Source organism: Mustela nigripes, chromosome 14, assembly GCF_022355385.1.
Source record: "Mustela nigripes isolate SB6536 chromosome 14, MUSNIG.SB6536, whole genome shotgun sequence".
Lineage (NCBI taxonomy): Eukaryota > Metazoa > Chordata > Mammalia > Carnivora > Mustelidae > Mustela > Mustela nigripes.
In genome coordinates, this window is record NC_081570.1 from 97,416,153 (window position 1) to 97,431,941 (window position 15,789).

At 39.6% G+C, this 15,789-nt stretch overlaps 1 protein-coding gene and 1 long non-coding RNA gene across 4 annotated transcripts in view; one reads left to right on the forward strand and one right to left on the reverse strand.

The window, feature by feature from the left end:
* Window positions 1-3,291, forward strand: part of MAGI3 (membrane associated guanylate kinase, WW and PDZ domain containing 3) — a 238,322-nt gene extending 235,031 nt beyond the window's left edge. The window contains exon 22 of one of the 2 annotated variants that reach the window (XM_059375780.1): window positions 256-342. Coding sequence is in view for 1 of the 2 variants with exons in the window: in XM_059375779.1 (XP_059231762.1) it covers window positions 256-1,373 (1,118 nt within the window). In the remaining variant the exon portion in view is untranslated. Of the gene's footprint in view, window positions 1-255 lie in introns of both variants that reach the window. The other variant, XM_059375779.1, reaches the window with a different exon arrangement.
* Window positions 346-15,565, reverse strand: LOC132001320 (uncharacterized). Of its 2 annotated transcripts, XR_009399581.1 has the most exons (4): window positions 15,048-15,565; window positions 4,865-4,976; window positions 1,264-1,374; window positions 346-432 (listed from the first exon to the last, which is right to left on the reverse strand). It is a non-coding gene; the product is annotated as an uncharacterized LOC132001320 (long non-coding RNA). The 2 variants fall into 2 exon arrangements; XR_009399580.1 differs by lacking the exon at window positions 15,048-15,565 and having other exon boundaries at window positions 4,865-5,576.
* Between the last annotated feature and the right edge of the window lie 224 nt (window positions 15,566-15,789).

Consider the following 15,789-nt stretch of genomic DNA (forward strand, 5'->3'; position numbering starts at 1 on the left):
CTTAAATTATTGGAAGAATGACTGTTACTCTGTGTGTATTTAAACAGCCTACGAGTACAACCACCTCGTGTACAAGCGCAGCTGTCTGCATGCTTGTCTGTGTATACGCCCCGCCTTTATCGGGTGCGCTCAGCGTATATACTCAGACTGTTTGAGCAGTTAGTCCAATTCAAAGGGCTGTCAGAGTTTAAAACTTACAGTTCCTCTTTATAATTCTAAAATGTAATAATGTCCCACTCAAATCCCTCTTTGCAGGTGATTGGGATGTTAATACTCCTTCGTCTTCAAATGTGATTTATGACGAGCAGCCACCATTTCCCCCACCTTTCCATTCTGCTTCCGTATTTGAGGAGTTTCCCGCACCAGGAATTGAAGAATCTTTGATGAGAGTTCAGATATATGAAAAGACAGAGGAATTAAAGGATGGTGTGCCTGAAAAGAAAAGCACTTTAAATGAAAATCTGTCTGATAGAAAGCAGCACTCTTTTCTCCAGAAAAATGTGAATAAAGGGGATCCACCCAGCAGTCATGGGCAGAGTGACAAGAAAAACCTCTTCAGAGTAGAAAACGGTGTTACACAAAGAGGCAGATCTGCTAGTCCCAGAAAGCCCGCCGGCCGACACGCAGAACATTCGGACAGGCTTCCCAGTCCTCTACTAGCTGACCCCAAAAGAAGACCCAGAGATCGATCACTCAGCCCCAGGAAAGGGGACAGGAAAGGGGGGCAAATGGACACCAGGGCAGGTTCTGGACAGGATCACTGTGGAAGAAGCAGAGGACGGTCTTCCAGCCCAAAAAAGCCGCAAAAGCCTGAAGGAAACAAAGGCCGAGTGAACACCGAAGCCAGATTATCAGAGTCTGAGAGTCAGAGAGGAGGGGGCCGTGCGAGGGACGGGGCCGAGCAGATCTCCGAGGGCAGAGAAGAATCAGGTGTTGTCTGGAAAGACACAAAGCAGAGCCAGTCTGGAAAAAACAGAACACGGTCTCCAGAGAAAAAAAGCAAGAGAATGGAGGAAAAGTCTCTCCCATCCAAGAAGACTAGTACTGCCGCTGGTAGAGTACTATCTGACCGGGAGAAAGGAAAGAAGGCAACCTTAGGAGAGACAAGCTCCAGCAAAGAGAAGCCAGGAGAAAATGCCAGAATATCAGACAAGAAGCTGAAGCAGGATCCTGAAGAAAGGATGGTTTTAAACAAAACCCCAGCTCCCCGAGGAAAAGAACAAGAGGTGGCCGACAAAACCAGAGAGGGCGGAGGGTTCCAACCTGAGAGCGCTTCTCCCGTTAAGAAAACACCCATAACTCCGGGGCCCTGGAAGGTTCCAAGTGCACACAAAGCCGCAGGCACTACCGGTGTGGCTGAGAAACGGCTGTGACCTTTGGTATAAAACAAAGAAAAACAAGTTGTAATCTCTTCTTACTGAAAAGTGGCATTTTTCCAAAACAAAACCCCAAAAAGTCATTTTTTTCAGAAATTCTGAAGCACACACATTTTAATTTGAGCATCCTTTTAGCCAGGCTGCATGAAGGGCCTCAGGACCACTGTGAGCCAACTGTCCCGGGGCAGCCGCCCTTCCACGTGCAGCTGACATGCCTGCTCCTGGGGGGCCCGGCCCGCCTCCGTGGGTGTCCCCACCCACACGTGCAGATATGCACGGTGCGGTCACAACTCACTTGATACCTGTGCCAAGTTATCTACTGTTTCATGTCTCTTTTATCTGTCTCACTCAGCTATTTCCACAGGAATGAAAAAACTAGGTTTGGCTTGGAAGTTGATATTCTCAATAGCATGCTGCATGTTTACAGAGAGACACATTTGAGTCCTTGCAGAAGAAGGAACTGTTAACTCATCATTAAACATGGCAGTTGCCTTTTCTACCAGCTACTGGTGATGGCCCAGGCCCAGCTTAAAAATGAAACTCCAGAACATCACTACTGAAAAGAAAAAATGGAGTCAGAAAGCGACACTCTCTTCATGTTTTTAATTCGGCTGGATCAGGTATTTCAAGTAACTGAAAGATATTACTTACAGTCAGATGTTTAAAATGAGCTAGTGCTTTAGGCAATGAAGAGTTCCCCTCCTGCTGTATTATCCAACCCTGATGTGGTCATAGCATCTCAGGTCACCCTTTTCCTTCAGCTTATTTCGTTACGAAACCAGAAAGAAGCATGTGGAAATACTGCTTACTGCTGTTCAGAGAAAAACTGCCAGGTTTCTATTTCTGGATATTGGGGTTGGACCTCCTACTACTCATTCGCTAGTCGTTACTACATAGTGCGTACGTGAAGAGTCAAAACATGGTACAGATTGTGAGGGCCTCAAGCACCAGGCAGTTTCACAGATACAGGACCAGGCCTCTGGCAGCAGCTGTCCAAGCTCAGGTGTTTCGAAGCGGAACCTGCGTTCAGACCTGCTCAGCAAGAGGACAGACGTGGCAGTAGACAGCCCTTGCTAGATCTGATTTCGTTTTAATTTCTAGCTACAGTAACTTATTTAAAAAACAAGAAAGGGAGACTAGACATCTGCTTAGCTTGTACATTTTCAGAATTCTTTTTAAAAGTCTAAGTAAAGATGTTTGTTGGGAGGTAGAGACCATTTTTAGCTCCATAAAAGAGATCGAGGATTTTCAGGCCCCAGAAGCACCATTCGGTAGCAGCAATGAATAAAGGAGCGATCTCAGAACACCATTTTATGGAGTATTCGAACACACCTGTTCCGTCACCCGGGTTCATCTTGTTCTTGTGAAACATGGTACGTCCAGGCCCTGTCCTCTCAGAGTCCGACTGTGAAAGTCTTTAATGTACCAACTGAAGCTGCCCTTGTAGCTGAGACATGCCTTCCCAGAGCGAGATTTCTGAAATCCCCTTTCATCCAGGACTGTATTTACCCACCTCTTGTAACTACTTGAATAGAGAAAAATTAGGAAACTTGATCCATGCTAAGAATTTAGCACCACAGAAATGATTTATTTTCCCTATAGTCCACAATTAGTGATAAAAATCCTATTTTTATTGTTAACTGTGACATAACTTTGATGTCATATGTTGTCAGTCTGATGTGGCTCTTTTCTTTCTAAGTAACCCATTACTGTACTGATTATATATCGACTTAGCAATGTGGCCTTGGAATGCTAAGCAAAATATGGATGTACTGGTTGTAAATGTTTATATATTGTACAGTACCTTTATATATACACCTGAGGTTCTGATTAGAGAAAGAGATCTGTAAATTGCTCGTTATTTTTTATATAGATATTAAAAAAACAAAAACAAATACAAAAATCTGTTTATGGCCTGCATTTCTTTGTCTGTCAGGCTTATTTAATGTTGCTTTCCCTTTACAGGGCTAATTCCTATCACAGTCTGTGTCCTCAAATAGATTTTGTTCCTCCAAGTGAGGAATTTTCAAAATCCTACAATCAGGAAGACTCAGTATGATGAATTTTCCTTTTATCTGTATGTAAACCTTGAAATTATCATTATGCCTGTTCATTGTAAAGAAAATAGCTTTGCATAAATAATTCGCTACCCCTCCAAAATCTTTCCCTACCCTGTCAAGAGAGAAAAGGACTTGTCCTATGGGAAGTTCAGCGAGTAGATCTTGCTAATGGATAGAGTAGTGTAAGTTCAGTAAGGTCACGAAAATTTTTCATCAGACTGTGGCATTTCAGCAGTAAGTCATTTCATTTACTATAGGTTTCACTTACTTTCAGAATGAAGTGTTTTGACTTGGGTTTCATTTAATTTTTGGTGTGATTGATGCCCAAAACCTATTTTACGCCCATAGTTACTTTACTCTTGCAGGTAAACATAAAGTCCTACCATTGCATGAACTCACACTAAAAGTGAAACCCGAGCCCCACAGTGGAGCTGCATGCCATGGCAAAGGCTGTAGGAAGTGGCACCAAAATAGTTTGGGTGGACCTGTCTTCTCATGGAGTTCTGGGACGCTAGTGCATTGTCTTGCTACCAGTGAGACACTGAGATCCTAGTTACATCAAACTGTGTATAAACCAAGTAGAAGTCTCAGACGCAAAAGCATTTGGCTTTTTATTTCTACATGACAATATCTTGGGTTTTCCCTTTAAATAGATATTCCCACGTAGGAAAAGCCAGATGCTTTTAAACACATGCCCAAATGAAGAATTTCATAGTATGTCCGACATTCAAAGAGTGTGGTTTAGAAAAGCAAGGAAACTTCAAATTATTTAAACTGTGTAACAGTCTAACGACCTCTACAAAGATGTGTTTAAGCTGAAGCTCAGTCCATAGGTTGCTCCTGCAGAACACTGGTAACTGGTATAAAAACAGACTTTTGCACAAAATGTGACGTTTCGCTCTAGAATGAAGACTATATCAGAGCAACTTTTTACATCATTGTGTCATGCTCCAATGCCTAAGAACTATATGCGTGTGTTAAACATAACAGGCTGTTTTATTCAGGCAGCTCTTTACTGGTCATGCTCTCAAGGTTTATCAGCAAGACAACGACTTGTTTAAAGCATGCCGTAATTATTACATGAAGTCTGTAATCTCTGCTTTAGTTAACTGAATTAGTTTAAGAGAGCCACTAACTTGGATCAGTCTTCATTGTTGCTGTGCAAGACAACCTCATGGGGAGAGCGTGATTCTCGCCACTAGAGAACTCCGAATCTTTCTCATCTATACTAAAAATATGAAAACATAGCCAAGTGCTTTAACTTAGTCTAAACCTATGATTTTGACAGAGAATCCTTTGGGAATTTGTCTATTTTCAGACAGCGAAACACTGTTTCACAGTGTTTGCAGTAAAGCCAAGCAGAACTATTATTAGCAAATACACAAATCTAGAGGCTTATTTTGTCCTTAATAAACAATCATTTGTTACCTTGAATAATACCTTACTACAGTTTATATGCTCAGGCATGCTGCAGGGAAGGTATGCAATTACTGCACATTTGTGAAATTCAAACTTCCTTATTCAAGATGGACACCAATCACTGTAAGAAGCAAAGGATTACTTTAAATGATTAAACTAGTCAATACCTGTATACATGAGATTAACTTTGATGAACTTCTCCATAATCCCAACTCCTATGCCATATTGGGAGTCAGACCCACTTAGCCCACTATGAGTGTGTAAATCTAAAACATTTCAAAAGTGAATAATTAATGCAAATACTCTGTGGTATTTAGAATTTTTCTACATGTCTTTGAAAGTCAGGAAACCATATGCTAGTTAGACAAGTGTTTAGTTATTCAACTATACAAAATATTTGACTTATATTATACATTAGCTATAATATTATACATATTTAGGAAATTTCAGGTTGTACCTATATACCAATTTTAAAAGGGATAATTTTTCCTGATACAAATTATTAAGTGAACAGGTATTTCTCTTAACCTTCAATAATTATTACTATTCCAATTAAATGTATAAATGGTCTAATCTAGCCCTGTTTTTACATCTTGGTTTTGTTTCTCGGTAACAGCTAAATCTTACTGAAGTATATTATAGCTCACTCTTTTTGGGGATCAAAACAAAATCCCAAGTTCCAGGGCACCTGGGTGGCTCAGTCAGTTGAGCATCCGACTCTTGATTTCGACCTGTGATCTCGGGGTTGTGGGTTTGGGCCCTGCATCAGGCTCTGCTCTCAGAACGGAGTCTGCTTGTCCTTCTCCCTCTGCTCCTTCCCCTATTCGCACATGCTATCTCTAAAATAAATAAAATCTTAAAAAAAATAAATAAAAGCCCAAGTTCCTAGAAATTATACAGAGAGAAATGAAAGCACTGAGGGTTCTCCTGAACCATGAAGTAGTACAACCCTTCCATCCTAACAGAAAAAAAGTTGCATGAACGTTAAATTCCTCGAGGTGTACCCATTCATTCTACACATACATTCTATTTATATCGAGGACCTATTGTGGGGTCAGGTACTGTTTTGCATTCTGGGGACCTAAAGAGGAGACAAAAATTCCCACCCGAAGGGGTTCATATTCTAGTGGTGGGGAGAGGAGGGGGGTTAGAAACAACTAGGCAAAAAATAAGAGAGGGGAACCTGCAGAATAGGAAGCTCATCCCTTCCACGTACACACCAAGGCTGCAACTACATATAGCGCAACTCACTTGGAGAATGACCTGACGACTAGCAAAAATCTCTTCCGCTGCTGAAGATACCGAGAAAAAGCCACATTGAGAAGGGCAGGAGGGGCAAGTAAGGAGCCAAATGCTTGGCAGGTGGGAGGAACAGTACATGTACAGATGTCTTCCTTGGGGAGGGAAGGGTTCAAACCCCACATCGGGCACTCCTGCCCCAGCCCTGGGGATTTGTTCAGGGAAGATGGGCCACACACACCACCCTCCACCCCCCTCCCCATAGCTCTTTCTTTGAAACTCTAGGGACTTTGAAAATCAGCAGGGCTTAACTAGGGGAAAGCCAAAGGGCTATAGGAAACTAGAACTTTGCTCTTTAAAGGGCCCTTCCATTATAAGAGTCCCAGAAGGAGAGAGAGAAAGGAGCAGAACTTAAAAAAATAGTACCTGCAAACTTCCCTAACCTGGGGAAGGAAACACATCCAGTTCCAGGAAGCATAGAGTGTCCCAAACTACTGAACACAAAGAGGTCCACAGCAAGACAAATAATTAAAATGTCAAAAATTAAAGAGAGCTAAATCTTAAAAGCAGCAAGAGAGGAGGGGAAAATGGTGGTGGAGTAGGAGGACCCTAGGCTCACCCATGACTACAACTAGATAATTACCATATCATCTTAAATGAAGAAAATCAAACTCCAGAAATCAAACTGGAGACTGACAGAACAAACCACAACTAAAGGTAGAGAAGAGGCCACATTGAAGAAGGTAGAGAGGTAGCTTGGGAGAGAAACTGATCGTGGCTGCCACGGGCACACAGAAGGGCAAGAGACAAACTGGCACGTAGGGGAGAACATGGGGAAAATGAATTCCCATAGCAACTGGCTTGGGAATGAGAGGGCCCACATTTTGTCTGGTCTTACCACCAGTGGGGCCTAGAGCCTGGAGTTTTCAAGGTTGCGTGCTTGGCTCAGGGAGACCTCAGAGAACATTGGGCTGCTCTTGGAGAAAAGCCAGGGCAAACAGCCAATGGACATGCAATGTGGACCCAGTGATCTGCAGAGCACCTGGGGCACACAGTGGGGAGGTTAGTTGCTCACTTTGGAGTGTGTCCCAGAGAGGCAGCATTCGCGGAGAGATCCCTCTGGGAACAAAGGCACTTTGGGTACCATTTCTCTCCCCCACACCTCACCTTAAGCATAGGGCCATCTGCAGGACCCAGTACAGTGCCAACACTCACTACCCCCACTGCCTAGACCAAGCTCTGCCCCACCCCCACGCTTTGGTGGAACTGTTCATCCCAATCAGCTTCCCTCAGTCACAGCACCGCAGGCCCCCTCCCTCAGAACACTGGCCCAAACCCTGCCCACCACAAAACTCACACTCTGGGAGTTTTGTAGAGTTCTAGTGGCCGTGGCAACAGTTCTCATTTCAGAAGCAGACCAGAGCTTAGCTAGTTAAAACTCACCATATTCAGGCCAGGGTCCAATACTGCCCATAATTAGCCTAAGAGAGCCACTGCAGGTGACTGGCCTGAAGGACAGAGTGGCCATGACACAATAACAGAGCATACACAGCACACATTAAAGACAGTCCCAGAAGTGCCAGGCTCTGGGGAAATGGTACAATACACTGGAGGGCACGACAGGACCTCTTCTTCGTAAAGCCATTACCCTCAAGAACAGGTGATGTAGCTGTCATTCCTAACACAGAGAAACAGACCCGAAGACTTAGATAAAATGCGAAGACAGAGGAATTTATTCCAAATGAAAGAACAGATAAGGCCATGACCTGAGATACAAGCAAAACACACATAAGTAACATGACTGATGGAGAATTTAAACCAATGATCAGAAAGATACTTGCTGGACTTGAGAAAAGAGTACAGGACATCAGTGAGACTATTAACAGAGAGAAGGAGTAATATACCAGAGTTAAAGGGCCTAATAAACAGGGTGAGAAAACGCTTGATGGAGTGAACAGCAAGATGGAAGAAACAGAGAAACAAATTGATGACCTAGAATACAGAGTAATGGAAAGTAATCAAGCTGAACAAGGAGAGAACCATGCAAAATGAGAATAACTTAGGGAACTCAGTGACTCCATCAAACCTAACATTTGTATTGTAGGAATCCCAGAAGAAGAGAGGAAAAAAAAGAGATCAAAGATTTTATTTAAAGGATAGCTTAAAACTTTCCTAATCTGGAATGGAAACAGATATCTAGATCCAGGAGGCACAGAGAACCCCCAACAAAATCAACAAAAGCAGATCCACACCAAGACATAATGTAATTAAAATAACAAAATAGAGTAATAAAAAATATTAAAAGCAGCAAGACAAAAGAAGTCAATAACTTACAAGAGAAACCTCATAAGGCTATCAGTTAAAACTCACATAAAAATAAAAATCAGGCTATCAGGATTTTTCAGCAGACACTTTCCAAGCCAGAAATACATGGCATGATGTATTCAAAGTGCTGAATGGGGAAAACTGGCAGCCAAGAATACTCTATCCAGCAAGGCTACCTTTCAGAATAGAAGGAGAGATAAAGAGTTTTCCAGACGGGGCGCCTGGGTGGCTCAGTGGGTTAAAGCCTCTGCCTACGGCTCAGGTCACGATCTTGGGTTCCTGGGATCCGCCCCCCCCCCCCCCCCCCCCCCCCCCCCCGGGTCCCCCGCCCGCCCCCCCCCCCCCCCCCCCCGCTCTGCTCAGCAGGGAGCCTGCTTCCCCCACTCTCTGCCTGCCTCTGCCTAGTTGTGATCTGTCAAGTAAATAAATAAAATCTTTTTTAAAAAAAAGTTTCCCAGACAAACAAAAGGAGTTCATGACCAGTAAACCGGCTCCACAACAAACATTAAAGGGGACTGTTTGAGTGAAAAGGAAAGAAATGAGAGTATAAGGTAGAACACACAAGAGTAGTCAAAATGAACATTCCAATAAAAAGATCAGTTAAGGAACTCACAAAATAAAAGGATGTAAAATCTGATACAATATACCTAAACTACAGGGAGGCAGGGAATAAAGATGGTTTCAACTTAAACAACTACCAACTTAATACAGACTGCTAAATGCAGATGTTAAATACAAATCTAATGTAACCATTTATCAAAGAGCCATCAATAAACATGCAAAATAAAGAGAAAGAAATCCCACTATATCACTAAAGAAAACCAGCAAACTATGAAAGGGAGAAATACAAGAAAGGATCAGAGAAAAACTTCAGAAACAACCCAAAAATGCAATAAAATGGCAATAAATACACATTTATCAATAATTACTTCCAATGTAAATGGATTCAACACTGCTATCAAAAGACACAGAGGGACAGAATGGATTAAAAACAAACAAACAAACAAGACCCATCTATATTCTGCCTTTAAGAGACTCATTTTAAATCTAAAGTCACCAGTGCTCGCTTCGGCAGCACATATACTAAAATCTAGTCACCGGCAGATTGAAAGCCAGGGTCTGTAGAAACATCTCTCATGCAAATGGATGTCAAAAGAAAGCCTGAGTAGCAATACTTGTATTGGACAAAATAGACTTTAAAACAAAGACTGTAACAAGAGACAAAGAAAAGCACTATATAATGATGAACAGGACAATTCACCAAGAAGATGTAACAACTGTAGATATTTATGCACCCCACACTGGAGCACCCAAATACATAAAATAGTTAATAAAAAACTTCAAGGAACTAATCAATAATATTACAAATATAGTAGAGGACGTTAGCACCCTACTTACATCAATGGACAGATCATTTAAACAGAAAATCAACAAGGAAATAATGGCTTTGAATGATACCCTGGACCATATGGATTTAACAGATATATTCAGAACATTCCACCCTACAACAGCAGAATACACATTCTTTTCAAGTGCACATGGAACATTGTCCAGAACAGGACACATATTAGGCCAAAAAAGAAACTGCAAAAATTCAAAAAGATCAACATCATATCATGCATCTGAACACAAAGGCCAGCATTACTCGTGATAAAAAACCCTCTACAAAGTAGGTCCAGAGGGAACATACCTCAACATAAGAAAGGCCTTATATGAAAAACCCACAGCTAATATCATACTCAATGGGGGAAAACTGACAGCCTTCCCCCTAAGGTCAGGAACAAGACAAGGATATCCACTGTCACCACTTTTATTCAATACAGTACTAGAAGTCCTAGCCTTGTTGTACTCAGACAACAAAAAGAAACAAAAGGCATTCATATCAGTAAGGAAGTAAAACTTCCACTATTTGCAGATGACAAGATACTCAACATAGAAAACCTGAGAGACTCCACCAAAAAACTGCTGGAACTGATAATGAATGCAGTAAAGTCACAGCATACAAAATCCACATACAGAAATCTGTTGAATTTCTATATGCCAATAACAAAGCAGCAGAATTTTTTTTTTGCATTTACAACTGCACCCAAAATAATAATGTACTTAAGAATAAATATAATCTAAGAGGTGAAAGACTTGTGCTCTGTACAAGACTTATACACAAAGAAATGGAAAGACATTCCCTGTTTATGGACTGAAAGAACAAATATTGTTAAAATATCTACTAGCCAAAGCAACGCACACTTTTAATGCAATCCCTGTCAAAATACAAACAGCATTTTTTTTTTACAGAACTAGAACAAACAATCCTAAAACTTATATGAAACCACAAAAGACCCTAAATAGCCAAAGCAATCTTGAAAAGGAAAAGCTAAGCTGAAGGCATAATAATTCTGGACTTCAAGATATATTACAAAGCTGTAATGATCGAAACAATATGGTACTAGCACAAAAACAGACACAGATCAACAGAACAGAATAGAAAACCCAGAAATAAACCCACAATTATATGCAATTATATGGTCAATTAATCTGTGACAAGGCAGGAAAGAATATCCAATGGGAAAAGCACAGTCTCTTCAACAAACAGTGTTAGGAAAACTAGAGAGCAACATGTAAAAGAATTAAACCGGACAGCTTACTCACATCATACAAAAATAAATTCAAAATGGATTAAAGACCTAAATGTGAGATCTGAAACCAAAAAAGTCCTAGAAGAACACAGGCAGTAACCTCTTTAACATCGGCTATAGCAACATCTTTCTAGATGTGTCTCCTGAAGTAAAGGAAACAAAAGCAAAAATAAACTATTGGCCAAAATTAACAAGACAGTAAACAACGTGTGTTGGAGAGGATGTGGAGAAAGGGGAACCCTATTATACTGTTAGTGGGAATGCAAGTTGGTGCAGCCACTTGGGAAAACAGTGTGGAGATTCCTTAAGAAATTAAAAATAGAGCTTCCCTATGACCCTGCAATTGCACTACTGGGTATTTACCCCAAAGATACAGATGTAGTGAAAAGAAGGGCCATTTGTACCCCAATGTTCATAGCAGCAATGGCCACGGTTGCCAAACTGTGGAAAGAACCAAGATGTCCTTCAACGGACAAATGGGTAAAGAAGATGTGGTCCATAAACACTATGGAGTATTATGTCCCCATCAGAAAGGATGAATACCCAACTTTTGCATCAACATGGACGGGCCTGAAAGAGATTATGCTGAGTGAAATAAATCAAGCAGAGAGAGTCAATTATCATATGGTTTCACTTATTTGTGGAGCATAAGAAATAACACAGGGGACATGGCGAGATGGAGAGGAGAAGGGAGTTGAGGGAAATTGGAGGGGGAGATGAACCATGAGAGACTATGGACTCTGAAAAACAATCTGAGGGTTTTGAAGGCTGGCAGGGGGTGGGGAGTTGGGTGAGCCTGGTGGTGGGTATTGTGGAGGGCATGTATTTCATGGAGCACTGGGTGTTGTGCATAAACAATGAATTCTGGTACACTGAAAAGAAATTTAAAAAATTAAAAAAAATTAAAATTAAAAAAATAAAAAGATAAAAAAATAAACTATTGGGACTTCATTGAAATAAAAAGCTTCTACGCAGTGAAGGAAACAATCAATTAACCTAAAAGGCAATCTACAGGTGGGAGAATATATTTGCAAATGATAGAGCCAATTAAGAGTTAGTATCCAAAATATATAAGGAACTTATAAAACCTAACACCTAGAACACAAATAATCCAATTTAAAAATGGGCAGAAAATATGAACAGACACTTCTCCAAAGAAAACATATAGATGGCCAACAGACACATGAAAAGACACTCAACATCACTCATCATCAGGGAAATTCAAATCAAAAGTACAATGAGATATCACCTCAAACTCCTCAGAATGGCTAAAATCAACAACACAAAAAACAAGAGGTATTGGTGAGATGTGGAGGAAAAGAACCTTTGTTGCACAGTTGGGAATGCAAACTGGTGTAGCCACTCTGGAAAACAGGATGGAGATTCCTCAAAAAGTTAAAAATAGAACTACCTCAGTTGCAGTTGCTCTACTGGATATTTACCCAAAGAATATCAAAACACTGGTGGGCCCGGGTGGCTCAGTCAGTTAAACACCTGACTTCAGTTCAGGTCATGATTTCAGGGTCCTGGGATTAAGCCCTTCATCAGGCTCCCCACTCAGTTGGAAGTCTACTTGTCCCTCTCCAACTCTCCCTCCCCCAGCTTGTACTCTCTCTCTCTCTCTCAAATAAATAAAATCTTAAAAAAAAACAAAACACTAATGCAAAGGGATAAATGCACTCCAATGTTTATAGCAGCACTATGTATAAGAGCCAAGATTTATGAATGGATAAAAAAGATGTGGTATACACACACACAGACACACACACATACATACATACAATGGAATATTATTCAGCCATAACAAAGAATGAAATCTTGGGGCACATGGGTGGTTCAATCAGTTAAACATCTGCCTTCAGCTCAGGTCATGCCAGGATGCCTGCTTGATGGAGAGTTTGTTCCTCCCTCTCCCACCTCCCGCCCCTATTCATGCTCTCTTTCTCACTCTCACTCTCTCAAATAAATAAATAAAAATAAAAAATAAAGAATGAAATCTTGCCATTTGCAATGGCATTGATGGAGCTGAAGTGTATAATGCCAAATGGAATAGCTCAGTCAAAAGATAAATTTGATATTATTTCACTCATATGAATACAAATGAGCAAAGAGGGGAATAAAAGAGACAAACAAAGAAACAGACTCTTAACTATAGAGGACAAACTGATGATTACCAGGGAGAGAGGATGGGTTAAATAGGCAATGGAGATTAGTCTCTACTTGTGAGGACCACTGGGAAACTAAATTAAAAACCTTTTAAAGGAAAAAAAAAAAAAAACAGGCAGCAAGAGAAAAGCAACCAGTTACCTACAAGAGAAACCCCACAAGGTCGTCATCTGATTTTTTTAGCAGGAACTTTGCATTCCTAAAGCGGGTAGCATGATATATTCAAAGTGCTGAAAGGAAAAAACCTTCAACCAACAATATTGTACCCAGAAGGGCCATCATTCAGAATTGAAGGAGAGATAAATTTTCCCAAACAAAAGTTAAAAAAGTTTATCACCACTAACTGGTCTTACAAGAAATGTTAAAAGGACTTAAGTGGAAAAGCCAAAACTTTAGTAAAAATTTATGAAAACTAAAACTCATACTGGCAAAAGCAAACACATAGTAAAGGTAGCAGATCAATCACTTATAAAATTTGTATGAAGGTAAAAGACAAAAGTAGTAAAATCAATTATATCTACAATAATTAGTTCAGGGATACGCAAAATAAAAAGATGTAAAATGTAACACCAAATACATAAAATATGGAGAAGGGGGGTATAAATTTATTACTTTTAGAATGTGTTTGAACTTAAGCAAACATCAACTTAAAATAGACTCCTGTATACATAGGATGCTATACATAAACCTCATGGCAACCACAAACCAAAAACCCCTAATAAATACACAAAAAATAAAGAGAAGGAAATCTAAGCTAACACTGAAGAAAATCGTCAAATCACAGGAGAAGGGAGCAAAAAAAGAAGAACGGGACAAACCACAAAAATAAATAAATAAAACAAGTAACAAATGGCAATAAGTACATACCTATCAATAACTACTTTAAATGTGGATTAAATGTTCTAGTCAAAAGACATAGGGTGACTGAATAGATGGGGGTTGGGGGGGACCCATCTATATGTTGCCTAGAAGAGACTCACTTCAGACCTAAAGAAACAGACTGAAAGTGAAGAGAAGGAAAAAGATACTCCATGCAAATGAATCCAAAAAAAGCTGGGTAGTAATACTTATATCAGAAAAAATAGACTTTAAAACAAAAACTATAACAAGAGACAAATAAGGCATTATATAATGTAAAAAAACTTGTGGGCTTAATAACAATTGTAAATATGCACCCAACATAGGAGTACCTAAATATATGAAGCAAATACTAATAGATAAAAAGGGAGAAACTAACAGTAATGCAATAATACTAGGGGACACCCCACTTCCATCTAAGAGGAAAATTTATAGCAACACAGGCCTACCTTAAGGAATAAGAAAAATCTCAATCTAATCTTACACCTAAACAAATAGAAACAGAAGAACAAATCTTAAAGTCAGTAGAAGGAAGGAAATTAAATAAAGATCAGAGTTGAAAAAATGGAGACTAAGAAAACAATAGAAAGGATCAATGAAACTAAGAGCTAGTTCTCTAAAAAGATGAACAAAACTGATAAAACACTAGACACTCATAAAGAAAAAAGGAGGACCCAAAATCAAAAATGAAAAAGAAGTTACAACTGACACCACAGAAATACAAAACATTACAAAAGACTACTACAAAAAATTATATGCCAACATGTTGGACAACCTGGAAGAAACAGGTAAATACCTAGAAACACACAATCTTCCGAAACTGAGAAGGGAAGAAAAAGATAATTTGAACAGACCAATTATTCATAATAAATTGAATCAGTAATCAAAAATCTCCCAACAAACCAAAGTCTAGAACCAGCTGGCTTCACAAGTGAATTCTACCAAACATATAAAATAGAGTTAATACATACCCTCCAACTCTTCCAAAAAAGTTGAAGAAGAAGGAATGCTTCCAAATTCATTCTACAAGGCCAGCATTAACCTGATACCAAAAAGAAAAACACTATGAAAAAAGAAAATTACAAACCAATATCCTTCATGAACATGATGCAAAAATCCTCAACAAACTAGTAGAAAACTGAATTCAACAATACATTAAAATGATTATTCACCATGATCAAGTGAGATTTATTTCAAGTATGCAGGGATAGTTCGATATCCACAAATCAGCCCACATGATACATCACGTCAACAAAAATGATTAAAAAATCATATGATCATCTGGATGGTAGAAAAAGCATTTGATAAAATTCAGCATCCATTCATGATAAAAACTCTCAACAATGTGGGGATAGAGGGAACATACCCCAGTAAAATAAAGGCTATATATGAAAAACCCACAGCTAATATCATACTCAAGGGTAAAAAGCTGAAAGCTTCTCCTCTAAGATCAGAAATGAGACAAGGATATCCACACTCACCACTTCTATTTAACATAGTACTAGAAGCCCTAGATGCAGTAATCAGTCAAGAAAAAGAAATAAAAGGCATCCAATTGGTAAGGAAGAAATAAAGCTGTCACTATTTGCAAATGACATAATGCTATATATATAGAAATCCTCATGACTCCACCAGAAATTTAGAATAAATGAATTCAGTGAAGTTGTAAGACACAAAATTAATATACAGAAATATGTTGCATTTCTATACACT